This window comes from Hydra viridissima, unplaced genomic scaffold (assembly GCF_058129835.1).
Source record: "Hydra viridissima isolate aposymbiotic clone 2 unplaced genomic scaffold, HvirCarnegie_v1 scaffold_10, whole genome shotgun sequence".
NCBI classification, from domain to species: domain Eukaryota; kingdom Metazoa; phylum Cnidaria; class Hydrozoa; order Anthoathecata; family Hydridae; genus Hydra; species Hydra viridissima.
This window is the reverse complement of record NW_028324309.1, coordinates 4,204,802-4,221,944: the sequence shown is the minus strand read 5'-3', so window position 1 is coordinate 4,221,944 and position 17,143 is coordinate 4,204,802. Positions and strand designations below refer to the sequence as shown.

The following is a 17,143-nucleotide window of genomic DNA, read 5'->3' as shown; positions in this document are numbered from 1 at the left end:
GTTTCCCCTTAGACTTCTGATTGACTTTTGATTAATTTCAAAAATATATAAAACTAATGGTTCATCTGTAGCCATTTTGGTGAGATATGTTTATAAGAATTTATTGAGGATCGTGATTCACGATTCGTGAATTTGAATCGAGAAAAAATGTTTTTTAGTTTATCATTAAGTCAATCAGGTGAACAAAATTCAGAAGATTTTAAATTGATCAAATCTTGCTAGCTGTATACAACCAGGATTTACGATTACAGTAAGAACTCACTGAACAAAATAATTATCTTCCAAACTAAAATTTTTCTATAAGAAAAACCTAGTAATAAAAAATACAAAGTACATATTTGAAAAAAAAGTTTTAAAGTAATTTAAGTTTGAGCATTGAAGTAAAAATTACTGTTTGCGATTTTTCTGTTTGGTTGAAACAGAAAAATCGCAAAAAAAAGGCAAATTGTTTCTTGAAACCTATTGCATTAGAATTTACCTTGGACTAAAACTTACCTTGGTAAAATCCAGTGGTAAATCTTTATGCATAAAATTAACTTTTACCCGACCAGGAAATTCCCTGATCCTGAAACTTACCCTGGTAATTTACTATAATAATTTATTCGGATCAAATCGACTTTTATAAGATTGGGTGTTAAATATAGTTTTCAACCGCTCAGATTTTTACATGAGAGAGTGTTATGTAAACCTATTTTGTAATTAATGTTTGTATTGAGCTCTTCTCCGTAAAATTGGAGACATCTAAGAACCCCTTGTATTAAGCAATGTTTTTACGCATCACTGAAATAAAAATAGATTTAATATTTAGTGCAAGCTCTGAAGTTTGGTTTTGCTTGCTCTTTCGGTACACTATGGTTGCTTTCCCTTAGCCATCACAAATACCAGTTTAACTGCAGTTCCAAATATGAAAACCGTATAATACACCAGACGAATAATATTGTTTTGCGACAACTTCTCAATAATTATCATTTATTTCTTGCGTGCAAGAAGCGACCTTAGGAAGATGCTAAGTATAATTTTTTCTTGTGGAAATTTCTTTTGACAATCAGTTCATCGAATGCATAAAGCCAGTCACCGCAAGATTTGCCATTTTTGAATATATCTGTTTGATTTGTGTGAAGAAGGTAACCGCATACCAACTCCATGACATTCTGTTTTGAATCTTTGAATCTTCTATTATTGCTGTTCTTAGGATCTTAGTGTTGAGAATGGAATCCCATATTTGAATACAATTTTTCTTATTGAGTTGTTTTTATCTTCTATATCAGCTAACCCAGCATCTATATCATCTTGATTGTACGACTTTTTATCTTGCTGACATTTCGAACGTGAATGATAAACAAATTTTTTTAAAGTCATTTTTGCAGACTAACTTTAAATCAAATTAGTTTAATTCTTATTGGCGCCTATCTATTCATGGAGAATGTAAGATAATTAATTGAGGGATTGGCTTTACTTTTTCTAATTTTTTAATTTTTTTTTTTTTTACTTTAAATCCGAAAAAAAGTATCATTGGAATTGAAATTAAAGTTTCTATAAGATGGGAGGTTCAAAATAATTTTACCTGCACATTTCGGTTCTTTAGCAATATCGAAAAAAAAAACACAAAAAAAACCTGAGCATTTAATAAGCAATTACTTTGACTTACTCGAATAGAGACAAATCACTTTCTACAAGTTATTTTTTAAATAGTCTTATTTGTTCAGGTTTTAAGAAAATATTTTTACGTAAATAACGTGATGCTTATCACCTTACGAATTGTGAATGCATCATACTTAAATTAACTGGTAAACCAATTTATGACCAGTTAAAATGTGGTGGTCTAAATTAGGTTAGCTGATATTTATTTGTATTATTAGGTTAATTAAATTAGGTTAATTCTAAATTAGGTTAGCTTGATATTTATATTAGGTTAGCTGATACTTATTTGCTTTAAGGAAATAATTCTAAGCATCGGCGTTTGGCTTTTCTGCTTTTAAAGAATAATAACGAATAAAGTATAGTTACTTAACGAATGAGCCATCTCCCCACCTCTCTCTCTCTCCCAACTCTAAAACTAATACTCAAAATTTTTTCGGATTAAAATCATAATACGATTTTTTCATGACAATATTTTTTACAGCTAAAATGAAGTTAATCAAAATACTGATACTACATTGAAACATAACATTAAATACCTACCCATCTATAATTTTACACAAAAATGGGTAAAACTGTAAAGTTTAAAAAATTAGACGAAAGAAATTCTGTTATTTTTTAAAAATACAGATTTATTGACCAACATTCTATTTTCAACCTAAATTAAGTTATCAGAACAGCTTTCAATTTAAACATTAAAAAAAAGTTTAAAAAAAAAAAAAATACATTTTTATATATAAATATACAAACTATTTACAATACTAAATGACTATTAGCAGATTGTTCTTTGAAACCTTGCAAGTTTTGCTTTTTTAATTAAATTTTTCAGATTATTATATTTGGTCTGAATAATGTTTTTTTCTAGTATTTGCTGCTCTAAAAGTTTTTTGAGGTGCTCATTTTCCTCCAAAATTGTTTTTTGAGAGCATATTCTTCTCTCTCGGCATGTTTGAGCATAACCACGATTCTTTAACAACCTTCGTCTAGCTTTAAGTTTTGCCTTTTCATCTTTAGGAAGATTCTTGAGTTTTACATTTAATTGTCGAACAGGCATAACAATTAAATCATCATCACTGATAACCTTACTTTCATTTTCTTTATTTAACTCAGGTTGATGGAACTCCATGAGGATTCTCTCAGTATCATCAGGTTCATCATCATCTTCAAACCTTATAGAACCAGGTGTGTCAGGCTTTATAACACTAATAGGAACTGTTGGTATGCATGAAGAGAAGTTCTTATGACTGATTGTAGGTGGAGCATCTGACATAGGGTAAATTAAACTTAAATCATTACTGTTTAAAATTAATTCTAGAAAATCAGGTTGCTGGACTTTAGCTGACTCTTCATTGTGAATATTAATGTCAGATTTTTTGTAAGAATCTGAGTAGCTTACATCATTTTCTGGAAATAAAAATGTCAGTTGATTTTCCTCCTCTGGAAAATATTGATCTTCATGGGGGCTTGGAGTCATGAAGTCATTGTTACTTTCAACAAGTTCATTAATTGCATCTATGTACAAATGAAACTGGTCACTTATACTTCCCATCTAAAAGATTTTCAGAAAATGTTAGACAATAGAGTTTAATAGATTGAGATTTAAAATTTAAAGTTAAGACACCAGGTTTCACAGGCAGGCTTCTCAAAAAAACATGATCACATTTTAGAATATAAAAATTGGTATCTAATTTAGTTTCTATTCAAAGAAAAGTATTCTAAGTCATGTTTGAAGTTTCAAGTTTTCAAATAAAAAATTAATCAACTCTATTAAAAATTACATCAACCTAACTTTTGCTATCAATATGAACGTTCATTTAAAATGATCAAGTAAGAATGTAATTAACTTAGTAATAATATTAAAAAAATGTTTTTGTAACTGGGTAATAACCAACAAATGCCTTGGGAAAATTTTTACTCTTAACAGTTTATTTATTAAAAGAAAAATTTTAAAAAAGTTGAATTTCTAAAGCAAAAACACTGTGTTGCCATAAACAAGGAAGTTTAGGGAATGTAGCAGCAACACATCTTTTGATTATTAGTTTATTTAGAAAGATTAAGAATAAGTCCAGATTTAAAGAAGTTGACAACATAATGTGGTCAGAGAAACCTTGTTGTTGCGGGACTAAATGAACATTCAATTGTGTAGTGCCTGAATATTTCAAAAAAAAAAGTTTATATATGACAAAACCTTTAAAATTCATAGAGATTTTGTAAACAAACACACACATTTCATAAATCAACACGAAGTATTTCTTACCTTCAAGATTTTTCGATTAATCGGTTTCGACACGTTTTTGCTTACTAAAAAAAAGTGCTAATGTTGTTAAAATTTACAATTTAAAGAGGCCATCATACATGACATCATAACGAACCAATCAAATTAGTTAGAGAAAAAAAACTTTTGAAGCCTGAGATTGCAACCAGTTATTTTAAACTGAATTTCTAAAATCAACCAATTAAAACGCGATAAAATGATCGTGCCCGGACATGACTTTCAAAGAGCAAAGGTTGCTTTTCACTTTTCACTCACGAAAAACAGCGAATATTACCAATTGTGTTGCAAAAAATGACAGTTTTTTAGTTCAAAAAATGAAATATATCCACATATATATATAGCTAACAAAACATATATAGTAATAATATACAATTATATATATATATATATATATATATATATATATATATATATATATATATATATATTTATATATTTATATATATATATATATATATATATATATATAAATATAAAGTATATAAATATATATGATACACACACACAAACACACACACACACATCATAGTTTTAAACTGAGAAAACCATTTATGTTATGTGGTAACTTTGACACTTCAATCCATTTGCCAAAGCTGTCAATTAGTAATAGGTAATGTTTGTAACACATATTTTCGTTAGCTATTTCGTTAGTTTTACTAAAACTTTCCTAAAAATATTATTTATATCTCCTATCTACTTCCAATTAAGGATTCAGAGGAAATTGTGGGGAAAATACTGAACTGTGCCACATCATTACATTTTGGTCAAGAGTAGTAACAATATCCTATAAATTACAAATTACGTAAAAATGCCAGGCCCTATTTTTTTAAAATTATTTTATTTAATAGATATCCAAATATCCTAAATCCAAAAGTTAAAAGACCCATTCACTGACAAAATCATAAGTTTTTTAAATAGTCAAAATTTGTCAATTATAAAATTACAAAACACAGTTATAAAAATAAACTTTTTTAGAATTCTAAAATTATGTTTTTCAAATTCGGCAATTATAAAACGCAATTTCGATACCAAATATTTTCAATATTTGCACCTATTTCCTTTTTTATATTGCTGATTTAAAGACAAACGTTGATGTTATTCTTTTAAAGGTACTTGGGTGAAAAAACAGAAAAAATTGAAAATTTCAACGTGAAGGTTTTTGACAAAACAGGACGTTTATTTACATTTCAAAATATTGTTTTATTTTTTTTTTAAACTTTGACATAAAATTGTGAATAACATAACATTTAAAAATATTTTTAGGCGACCACACTTTCTATGTAAACTGGAAAAAGATATGCATTTTACATTTTTATCCAAATAGATTAGAGAATTTAAAGTTTGACCTTTTGTTGACTATAAAAATTCCAGCCATGTGCTATAAATATATATTACATATGACAAATATATATTACATAATTTTGTCTATCCATTTTCTAAGTCTTCTTCCAATTCTAATCAGATGTTAGATAATGAAGATATCACAGATCAGACAGAAGATATCACAGATGCTTCATATAGAAAAGCAAGTAAGGTTTTATTCTCTTTTCTTTTTTTCTTCCTTATGATTTTTTATAACTTTAATAAAATTTCCATCTGCTATGAGCTAATATGTTCCCTTTTATCTTACTGAACTGAAAATATTAGATCTATACCTGTAACTCAGTAAAGGGAGGAAATCAGTTTCTTCAGCATTAAAACCTGACCAAGATAGCATCTATTGTACTATTCGACTTGCTGCCCTTAAAATTTACAGTTAAAACATATTTTCAAATATTAACAAACAAACTTCATGAAGAATAAAATAAGTAGAGACTAATTAACTACTTTCAAAGTGGTACCAGAAGGTAACTAATAAATCTCCACTAATTACATTCTAGTTAAATTATGTTTTATAAAATTAGTAACCTTGTCAGTTTGAATTGTTATAGTTTACTCACATCTATCATTTTGAACCAAAAGAGGAAAAAAGTTTTATTACAAAGTTCATGATCTTTTCAGATACCAGATTGGATATCCAAGATTGATCAGCAGGAATGCCTGGAAAGCAAAATAAATGAATGGAAGAAATCTGATATTTACGTCAATATAAGATTTCCAACCTAAAGAGAGGGGTGTAAACGATGAGCTCATGCTTGTATACCAAGTTTATTCCAGAAATACTCCATACTATACCAAGTAATGTGCTCCAAAAATACTCCATCTACATCTTGTAGTGTTATCTTTTGCGAGTGGAAAATCAGGATTTTTTTAATGTTATTAAACAATGTAGATATTTCAAATGAAACTTAAATGTCACTTTATTTGGTTCAACATAAATATCATTTTGTTCTGTGGAATTCTTTCTTTATTGAAATATAATACAAAAGAAAAGAGACTTATTGATTGCGTCAATAATTTGATTTATATTTAATGCTACATAGTTAAAGGCGAAATTACAAATGTGTTAAAGTGCCTTTATTTATAACGGATCAAAACGTTATGCCTGTACGCTCAAGATTGGTCTCAATTATTTTAAGCTAAACTTACCATTAATAACCCTACTATCCCAGTAATCATAGTACTATGAAGTAATATTGTTAAAACTATGAAGAACTGTAACGGTTAACAAAGAAACCCGTTTAATGTGTAAATGCATATTTGGTTTCTGCAAGAATTATTACAAGAAATGTATAAATGAATTAATCGAGTAAATGAATGTATTAAACAAAAATGTTTTAAAGTAAAATTTAATACTTTTATAGTAAGTCTAAAAAAGGTGGATTTGAAAGAACTAAATTCTCGCTGCAATCTCATCGAAAGAAAAACATATCATGGTTTCTTTTATTGCGAATTCAGGTGTTTGGTTGACTTCTAAAAAATTTCAGATTCATAGGTGCACTGCTAAGCTTTGCATATTGGGTTTGAAAGTTTTTCATAAAATCTTTATAAAGTCTTTTTTTTTTTTTTTTTTTATAAAATAAGGTTCCGTGGTTTTAAGGGGCCTGAAGGAAAAGTCTGAAAGTCTTTACAAAAATAGCATGGTATCTTAAATCATGAATTAAGGTGCAAGTAAGACCCATTGGAAAATTTCATACTTAAAGATACACTTCTAAGCCGTCCGTTTTAGACATACGGAAAAAAACCCATATATCAAAAAGTAATTTTCTTCCTTTTTTAATTATTACATTAGCAGAAATTTCTTATATCTTACATGTAAACTTATAAGACTTATATTATAAGATATAAGGTACACTGTAAAAAAAAAGGTTTCGCAAAAGGTTTTTTTACACTCGCACAAGGTTTTCTACCACTAGGAAACCTTTTGGTGTGTAAAAAAAGGTTTTTTGAAAGGGTTCTATTAGAAAACCCTTTAGCAAAGGGTTTTTCGTGGTGAAAAATAAGAAGCCAATAAATACCGAGTGTCGTTTATTGATATCGAGGCATAATTAAAGAAGGATAAAAATCGTAAAATCTATTACCAGTGCAGATGCACTGACAATAAGCCATCGAATTTTGCTAATACCAGTGCGCCAATCATATTGCGATAATTTTATCACACGGATATTTTTAACACGTGACTATTCCGTTCCGTTTATGTTGTTGTTCTTTTTACATGAATGCAAAATTATTGTTGTGCGTTAAGTTTGGTCTCTATAAGAGTAATAATTACATTGTACATAATTTTTTAAATTTCTTCATTAAGTTTTCAAAAATTCAACTGTTTATTTATATTTTTAAGGGTAATACTGCAGTTAAGCGGCGTAAAATAATTTTTAATTTTCGCTTGATTAAACTCTGCGATGGTGAAAATGAAAAAAAAATTAATCTGTAAGTGACGTTGCGAAATGTGAAAGAAAACCGCATTCGAAATATGGAAAAATTCGAAATGTTTAAAAAGAAAAGAAAAGAAAAGCCTCATAGAAAAGATAAGTAAAAGTAATAGTCACTGCTAAATTTTTTTATTTTTTCATTTCTATTATATATTATACGTATTGTAACTATATATACAAACATTAATTTTAATTAATTCTGCACTGAATAAATTGTTTACATTAAGTAAATAGTTATTCTTAGTTAACATGGTAAGTCTTTGTTTAGATGGCTATGTAACGTGTTGGTCATGGGAAACGAAGTGCTCCAACAACTATTGTTGCTAAAGATGAAATCCTGAACCACGTGTGTTGCTGGCGTCAAACATTTAAAGGGTTTCCAATATTTTCGGCGTTTCTATCTTGTGTGTCTCGTCAGTATCCTCTGTAGTTGATAAATAAAAAAGCTATTTTCATAGCCACATATTTTTTAAAAACATATTTAGCAAGAACAATTATTGTGGTACCCTATATTCCATAATTGTAACAAGAAAATGGCCTAAAACAATCTAAAATTGTACAATCATAAAATATACAAATTTAAATTCTTTACATAATTAATAATGTATTAAGAAATATTAAAAATATAAATGATAAAATAGTTAAATATTAACAATAAAAACAAAAGATAAAAATATTAAACAAAAACGTATTTAAAAAAATAACCACTTTGAAATTTATATACTTAAGTTTTTAAAATTATTTTAAATACTTTTGGCCTCTGCGAGCGAGAGCGATAAAAGCAAAAATATTAAATGATTTTACGCCGCTTAACTGCAGTATTACCTTTTTAAGATATCTTAGAGAAAAATAAAATATACTAAATTGCAAGAGTTTGACTTTAACTGGATACAAGTAATTTATGGTGATCATTTTTCTGCATGTTGCAAGTTATGTCAGAAAGTTTTTTTTTTAAGTCAGTGGAATTAGAGCAAGGACACTAAGTAGTTATGCAATTATCAAACTTCATATGTGATTATTTAAATAAATTTAGGACAATAAAGATGAAGGTAGATATTTTGCTAAAATCTTTAATGGTTTGTTTTACAGTTATGAAAGAGGTTTTAAAAACTTAAACCTTCATGGTTTTAAGTATATTGAATCTAATTATTCTTTTGATTTGATCAATCAAGATGTTTTCATATTTAAAAATTGCCAAAGGATTTAAACAAAGCAAAACGAAGTCCTAATGCACCATTAAGTCTGGAATGTTTTTATATTAAAGTTATTGTTATAGGAGTTAAACTCTTTTCAAGTTTAAATTTAATGAATCTACAATTCAACAATTTATTAAACGTAATAGGTATGTACAGTATTGGTCTAAAAAATTAGCTGCATTAAGGTTACATTCTGTGGATTTGTCATTGTGTGTTCATTGTGTGTGATTGCATTGCTGAAAAGTTGTAGCAATATTTCCTTGAGTTTCTCATGGAAGTTAAGCTTATTATAAAATTTATGCACCAAACATATCAGTGTGGAATAAATGCTTGGTTTGATAGACTTTTAAAGCTGTCATTTAATATTAAAAGTTTAATTTGGTACTTGCATATTGTTAACTCTAACCCTGAAAAATTTAATTGAAGATTTTCATAATAATTGTAAGCGATCACACATCATCAAAGCAACTAAATGATCCAGTTATTCCAATTACTAGAGACATGTTAAAGTCTGTTAAATCATCTAGAACGTGATATGTTGCGTTTGAAAGTCCCCAAAAAAGTAAAAGCATTATCAACTGTAAGTTCAAAAAGAAACGTTGAAATTGATGACATGTAAAAAAAGAAACTAATTCAAGCACCAGCTGATGGTTTAATAAAAACATGAAAAGCTTGATAGTTTAGAAAATCTTTTATGTTTAAAAGGAGACTGTTATTTAAATTTTAAAAAAATTTTTTGTGAAATTTTTATTTTGGTTATATTGTATAATTAAAGAGTTTTTGATTCCATTAAAAAATTCTGATCAAGTATATGTTGTTATTTTTATTTTGAAATATTAACTAGTGTTGTAATTGAGTTTAATTAAATTAACTAAAAGTCACTTATAATCAAAACTTTAACTAAGTGACTTTTGTAAAATAATTGAGAGTAGTTAACTTTGAAAAAATTGAGTAGTCAATCAATTAAGGATTTCCTACCAAAAGACTAAAAGTCGATTTAGTTGGTTAATTATCGTGACATTCTTATTTCTAAATTCGATATAAGATTTCTAACTTAAGTCTGATTTCAAAAGTGTAAATATTGATTTTGGTCAACTTTAGAAAGTATATTAGTCAGTTAAAAAATATTTTGATTAAAAATTTTTTCTTTTTTAATTAAATAATAACAAGAAGATCTGAGAAGTAATAATAAATGTTAAGGAGATCTAAGGAAATGCAAAAATTTACTGGTTTGAGGAAATAAGTTATTGAATATTTTAAGTCCATGTAAATACTCTCATACTAAGGACACAATTTAAAAAACTGATGATGTCCTTTCGGTGAGGAAACAGTTTTAAATAGACATTCTTCTTATAGATTAATTGCTTTTTAATATATGATTAATCTATAGAAAGAAGTATAAAGATTGTTGTAGAACGGATAGGTTTGAAATCAATTGTTGATCCTTAAAATTTGAAAAAATTGGGGATTTTTATATACTTTTAAAGCTTTCATTCTATTCATCTAAGTTGTTAACCTTTTCTCAAAGGCTTACGCTAAGGGTTATCCTCATTAAACCTTTATTAGTAAGTTTCTTGGAAAATTTTCTGTTGAAATGTTCATGATAGTTCTTCCCATCTTCGTAGAAAATGGGAATGTAATGTAGAAATTTTATTTTTCACTTTTTTCATTTTTTAAGTTTTTCAACTTAAAAAATGAAAAAAGAAATTATTAGTCACGCAATGTTAATCTTGTGTTAACAATCGAACAGAAATATCGATCCATAAAAGAACAAAAAAATCAGTCAAGTTAATTACAGAGTAGAAGTTTAATTGCCTTGCTTTGTTTCCAACAACCATGTTACTTCAATAACCTAAGAAAAATAATTTTTTGTTATTTCTTGTTATTTTCTTTTTTGTTTCTTTACTATCTATCCTTAAGAGATGATAATTCATTAAAGCGAACTTATTGACTGCATTTATACAACTTTGAAAATCAGGGAAAGTATCTCCTAACTTTAAATATGCGGCCATTTTGAAAAAATAAGTATTTACAAATGATTTTGCCATGGAAATTTATTTAATTTCAGTTAAAATACGCACGTGTCACATGCCTAAAATACCAGTGTATATGCACTGGTAATAGCACTTTGCGATAAAAATAGAAAGGGTTTAAAATAGAATTGCAGTCGCTTAGCAATATGATATTTTAAATAAAATAAATAGTATTTAACTTATTGTATTATATTTAAAATTGTATTTAGTTAAAATTTTTCAAGTAGAATATGCAAAAGAGTATATTTTTTAAGTTAACCGATTTATCTATGAGGTTCCTATAGGTCAATGAAATTCTTTTAAATTTTTAAAGAAGAGTTATTAAAATTTAAAGTAGAAATAATAATAAAGTTAAGGAATTATGTCTGAATTTGAAAGTAATTTTTTTATTATTATGCATTTTATAGTAAACATTTTAATTGTACTGTTTACATTGCAAATTCCTTACAATATACAATAGCCAAGCATGCCCCAATTTCTTTGTGAATGTGGCAATAACTATTTTTTATTTGGTAAGTATTTGCGACATCTTATCTTGTAACATGAAAATCAGCCTCTTTTTTACGTGGTTTGTTTGTTTGAAAATTATGCATGTTTAGTAAAATTATTGTTCTTATGGTTTATTTGCAACAGGGCATGAATTAACCAGTGACTATTTATGTGACCTTACAGAGCAAATGCTAACAGAGCTTTTACCTTTAATAAAAGATCAGAGAAGATTTATTTGTCTTTTGAAAACAACAAAACAATCTGTTTCAGCAACATTAGATAATTCTAAATCTACCTATACTGCAGTTGTATCAAGTGTTATTAGTGTAAATAATGAAAAGGGCGAAACAACAAATAGTGGTAGTTTTTCAGAAATTGAAGAAGCAGAATGTGTACATAGGTTTGTTATAGTATTTTTACTTTATATACATATTTTTTTAAAATAATAACTCTCTATCATTGATTTGAATTTATGAGAGAATTTGCATGCTTTTACTTAACTTTAATACTTTAATGTTTGTATAATACTTGTGTTTAAGAACTATTATGCATTTAATGATGAATTTTATTATAAATTATATTTTTACCCATATTAAATTACAGTTGAATGAGATATTTCAAATCAGAGTAATTTAAGGAAATTATTCTGGTTTGCTTGAATATCTATGATAGTTTATTTTATTTATTTAGCCAGGTGCAAGAATGTCCTTTTGTATATCAGTTGCCACATTTTCCGGATAATGTTATAACTAAGCTACAATGTCAAGACAAGGCTAGATTTGGTTTAGGCTCAAAAAGCAAAGTGCTCTTAATTGATGCACTATTTGATGACTTAAAAAGACGTGACATTTTGTAAGTTGAAAATTATTGTTCTTGTTTTATACTTTGCTGACTCTGAGTTTGCCATTTCTCAATTTCTATTACATTGATTTTTAATTTTTAAAATAGTTTGTTCTTTACTTTGTTACATTTATATTATAATACTAGTGTTAATTATTTTGTAATGTTTTATCACAAATTGTTTATACAGGTATTCAACCAGAAGAATATATTTTGCTGTTAGCTTAGCAGTTACATTAAAATATCCTTTTTTGGCTGATTATGATGGAAGTAGTGTAATGCAATTAGCATTTTATATATTATTGATTATACTTTTACTTGTCATCATCTATTTTATAAGAAAATTATATTTTAGAATTTAATTTATTGTCTATTTCACATTTTAAATGGGTATTTTGAGTTTAGAATACTATTAGAGTAGTTCTTCAAAGAATTAGAATGCTATTAGAGTAGCTCTTTGAAGGAAATTTAAAAAATACAGACAACCTCTTTGTAGTGAAAATTCAATTGCTGTAACAAGAGAAAAATTTGGAAGGCCTGGTGTTTCAGGAAGAAAACGAAAAGAAGATCAAGTTGAAATTGATCAATCTGACAACAGCACCCTCTCAAAAATAGCTTAAATTAAGGTATGTAATAATGTATATAGATATTACTTGCTATAACCTTGTAAAATTATTGTAATATGATGTTATTTAAATGTCAAAAATGTATATTTTTGTTACTGCTCACAAGTTGTAGCTGATTGATGTAAGATAATATACTTCTATATGTACAGCTGTAACTATAACTTCTTTTTATTAGTTGGCTAATGTGGTACAAGGTGAGGATCACATAAGCATAAAAAAACATCAAGATGCTTTAAAAAAGAAATGAAAAAACAGACACCAAGCTTTTATATGATCAAAGATAAAATGAAAAGAACTTGTGGGTACAGATAAATTTTCTGCCATGCACACACAGCTGCAGAAGTTCTGGAAGAATTTCCGTGTTTACGACTAAATACTTTGTAAGATTATATGAAGAGCTATTGTTCTTTTATGAAATGTACTTATTTTTTTCAATATTTTCGTTGACTTTCTTTTGACAGTTATGAAAGATTATTTAAAAATTACCTTATGAACATTTGAATTATAAAGTATAGGCTTATTTCTAATGTAATATCATAATGTAGATGACTTTTATAAATTAAAGTTTACAGCAGATGTGATTTTGCTATATGGTGTAGACATAACCAAATTAGAAATGAAGTTTCTATCCCTTTATGATGCAGTAATCAAAGAAGCAGCCAAAAGATGCAAAAAGTATTGTGAATATTCAAGAATGATAAACAAACATTTAGAAGAAACTTTGGACAAAGGTAAACGACAGGGTAATTTTTATTTATTTTTATTTTATTTCCAACAACAATAAAGACTAGTCATAGAAGGCAATAAATTACATGAGTTTAGTAACTCTAGCAAATATTGATTAACTCAAAAACATTTGATCATTTTTTAATACATTACACATGTATGCTAATACTGCTATTTTATATTTACTAGTTTTATCAAATGTATTGTTATGCATGTATTTACAATTAAAGATATAAATAATTTTAGATTGGATGGTGATGTTTGTTACATTGCTCTTACCCTCATTATTTGGGGAGAAGGAAGAATTGTTTTTTCCCTTACCAAAGCAGGTAGGATGTTTATTGGTACATTGTACATTATTTAGAAAATTGCACTTGATCATATTTTTTTATAGCCTATTGTTTATAGTCCATTTCGAATTATTATGTTTATTACATATTTAACCATAAAAACTAATTTATTATATATTAAACTATAAAAACTAATATATTTATTATATATTTAACTGTATAAACTACTATATATTTAATAACAAGAAGATCTGAGAAGTAATAATAAATATTAAGAAGGAGATCTAAGGAAATGCAAAAATTTACTGGTTTGAGGAAATAAGTTATTGAATATTTTAAGTCCATGTAAATACTCTCATACTAAGGACACAATTTAAAAAACTGATGATGTCCTTTAGGTGAGGAGTCTGCAATAATTTCTATTATATTGAAATGTTATCAATTAAGAAATTTTAAAATTGAATGGTTTTAAGAGCTTTGTATTAGAGGGATTTTAAGTTGTTTCAGGTTTGTTTTTTTGATTAAATGAATTATTGTATTTATTTCTTTATTTATACAGGAAATACCACGCAGTCCAGTCATATTGCCACAAGACGACGAGTGGAATATATCAGTCGATAAGGAAGTTTTGTTTCCTAAAACTATTTGCACATTTTCCAAGGCTTTTCAAGCATGGTTTGCAGCATTTTGGATATTCAGCATTGAATTCCCAAAAGGATTGACCAATACATGTCAATTTTGTCTAGTGCCTAAGTGCTAGTGCTCTTGGTGGTAAAGGAAAAGTGCCTAAGTGCTCTTGGTGGTAAAGGAAAAGTGCCAAATTTTGTCAGCAAATGGGGCAACCGCCTTTTGCACTGACATTTATGACTTTTGTTTTTTGTATGTTTTTGTTGTTAATCTTTATAATTAATTTATGTTTTTTTGTCACTAAATTCGAATAAACTCATATTTGAATATTTGCAATATTTCTAAATTTTATTATATTTTGTGCTACTAGGCGATTTCTTGATTTAATTTTTGAAAATAGGTCTGAATGGTAAATAAACTTCTTAACGTAGGAGTAATAAATTTACATAAATAGAAAAATACTTTTAACTTAGGAATATAATAGTTGTAATAGTTCAATTTGTAGCAGAAAATTTGTATCAATTTGTTAATAATAGTTTTATTTATGAAACTATTATGAACTATTACATGTAATAGTTTTAACTTTATTTTCCAATTTGTTTCGTTTTGTACAACTTGTTTGTTTTTGTACAACATTTACGGACCTGTCTCTGGTTATTGTAAAGGTTTTTTTATTTAATTTAAACTTTACTGTATATTACTTTGATGTTATAAGATTTTAGACATTATTACAGAATTTTCTTTATTGAGTTTTCATATTGCATGCAAAATTACAGTGGAGTTATAGAATCTAAACATTTGCATATAAGCAATATTATGTATAAATTAAATGTTTCAACTAAAGTGTATATTCAATCTCACCTAAGTATAATATTACTGAACCAACTTTAAACGTGCTTGAAATCCTTATTGCGTAATATGAAAAATTATTGAATAAATTGTAATTCAAATTAAAAACGAAAGTACAAGTTAAAAAAGGGTTCTCCAGTTTCGGATTGCAGGTTTTTAAAAAAAGGGTTTTCTAGAAAATCCTTAAAGGGTTCCATCCTCGGGAAAAAGTAAAAAACCTTTTAGAGCTATTTAAAAAACCCTTTTTTTTTACAGTGTATAAGACACAATTTATAGTTTGACGCAAAAACAAACACAAACATAAGATATTAAAATTAAATAAATTTATAGTTTGCTGTGTACGGCAAACTACAAGTTGTGTAAATTTAAAGCATAAGCAATTTTATTATTTCTCTACTTTAAATTAAAAAAAAAATTTTTTTAAGAGTTCTAAGTATCGAGTTCTTTTAAATGTATCTTTGGTGAAAAAATTAAAACATTATGTTACTATTTATGATGTTTAAAACTAGAATTATCTTTGTTATTTTGAATTTTTTTCTATGAGTTGCAACAGCTAAAAGATTTGCCTTTAAGTCACTTTCATGCTGAAAGGCTCTAAAAAATTTAACTACTTTGCCAGCATAATCATTAACCACATGGAGAGGAAGTAAAGATCCTTTGTATTTCAGAAATCCCGGAAAGAGCTCCCAATTTGAAGGATTTATTTTAATCCATTCCATTTCAAGAATGATAAGTTTAAAATTTTCAAATAAAATCCAAATCTCTGGTCCTAAAAATTTAAAAAGAGGTTTAGTATGACCATCTATCAAAATCGGTGGCAGTGCTTTACCTAGTTTCTATGAATGTGGCATCTCTGGCCTAGGAGCTTTGTAAAGCTGAGGAGCAACAGCTTGTCAAACATCTTCCTGTAAGATATCATTAATGAGACATTGTATAAAAAATCTTTCAGTTTTATACCAGAAATGATTCTACATTAAATTGAAGTATGTCTTAGCAGAATTAGGGCTTGTAATTTTTACAAGGTTTACGGCTGAAGCTATTTTTTATTTAACGCTTGACCTTCTACTTTCACAAATTCCAATTCTTACTCATGATTTGGTGTCTGCTATGGAGGCAGTTGTTGTTAAACATATGGGTGAGTTGCTTTCTGTATTCTATACAACCTGGTTTGTTTAAGCTCCCCTCGGCAGGTACTGTTCCATCTCAAGAACTACAAGCCATTGATGGTATGATTCAGTACAAAGATGGATCCCATAGGCATATGTTATTGTTTTACTTAAGAATGTACTTGTAAAACGAGTTCAATTATTTATTTTAAATATTAATATACAATATAGTTAAACACAAAGAAGAGATTATAGATCATAGCTTGTACATGAAGTGCTCGAGTCTGTTGTGAAGTGAAGAGAAGTGAATAAGTGCAGTACGAAGATACTCCCATAACCATGATATTTATCCCTATTCCCAAGGGGAAAATAATTGTTTATATAATATTAACCAATCCAAACACGATACGTTTTACGATTTGATTAGCGCAACATATGTAACTTGAAGTTGGTTACTTATATCCCAAGCTAAAAAATACTGAGTTGAACAAAGAATTTTTAATCTCCTTCAATAAAAAAAATAGTCATCAAAGATTTTTTGGAGAAGTAATAAAGCATTATACTATCGTAATGAGAGAAGTTAGAAAAAATCATGCAAAATCTTCACCTTTTTCCTCATTCAGATCAACCAATCGT

At 27.3% G+C, this 17,143-nt stretch overlaps 3 protein-coding genes across 7 annotated transcripts; 2 read left to right on the top strand and 1 right to left on the bottom strand.

Moving 5' to 3' along the window:
- Nucleotides 1-2,356: 2,356 nt before the first annotated feature.
- Nucleotides 2,357-4,010, bottom strand: LOC149882711 (uncharacterized). Its single transcript, XM_090065582.1, has 2 exons — nucleotides 3,896-4,010; nucleotides 2,357-3,187 (listed from the first exon to the last, which is right to left on the bottom strand). Exon 2 carries the CDS (start codon nucleotides 3,185-3,187, stop codon nucleotides 2,411-2,413), a length of 777 nt encoding a protein of 258 aa, XP_089921708.1. The 5' UTR covers nucleotides 3,896-4,010; the 3' UTR covers nucleotides 2,357-2,410.
- A 7,334-nt stretch (nucleotides 4,011-11,344) lies between these two features.
- On the top strand, nucleotides 11,345-12,909 carry LOC149882710 (uncharacterized). Of its 2 annotated transcripts, none has more exons than XR_016456611.1 (5): nucleotides 11,345-11,466; nucleotides 11,588-11,835; nucleotides 12,134-12,295; nucleotides 12,474-12,558; nucleotides 12,780-12,887. XR_016456611.1 is itself a non-coding variant. In XM_090101135.1 (5 exons), the coding sequence occupies exons 1-5, from the start codon at nucleotides 11,421-11,423 to the stop codon at nucleotides 12,780-12,782; spliced, it is 552 nt and encodes a 183-aa protein (XP_089957261.1). In that variant the 5' UTR covers nucleotides 11,345-11,420; the 3' UTR covers nucleotides 12,783-12,909. The 2 variants fall into 2 exon arrangements, 1 of the variants encoding a protein (XP_089957261.1); XM_090101135.1 differs by having other exon boundaries at nucleotides 11,588-11,843; nucleotides 12,780-12,909.
- Nucleotides 12,710-14,937, top strand: LOC149882709 (uncharacterized). 4 transcript variants are annotated; one of them, XM_090101138.1, is made up of 5 exons: nucleotides 12,710-12,909; nucleotides 13,085-13,289; nucleotides 13,554-13,652; nucleotides 13,882-13,964; nucleotides 14,485-14,937. In XM_090101138.1, exons 3-5 carry the CDS (start codon nucleotides 13,604-13,606, stop codon nucleotides 14,683-14,685), a joined length of 333 nt encoding a protein of 110 aa, XP_089957264.1. In that variant the 5' UTR covers nucleotides 12,710-12,909; nucleotides 13,085-13,289; nucleotides 13,554-13,603; the 3' UTR covers nucleotides 14,686-14,937. The 4 variants fall into 4 exon arrangements, with proteins under 4 accessions (XP_089957264.1, XP_089957265.1, XP_089957262.1 ...); XM_090101139.1 differs by having other exon boundaries at nucleotides 13,554-13,640; nucleotides 14,485-14,936; XM_090101136.1 differs by having other exon boundaries at nucleotides 13,475-13,652; nucleotides 14,485-14,936.
- Nucleotides 14,938-17,143: the final 2,206 nt, after the last annotated feature.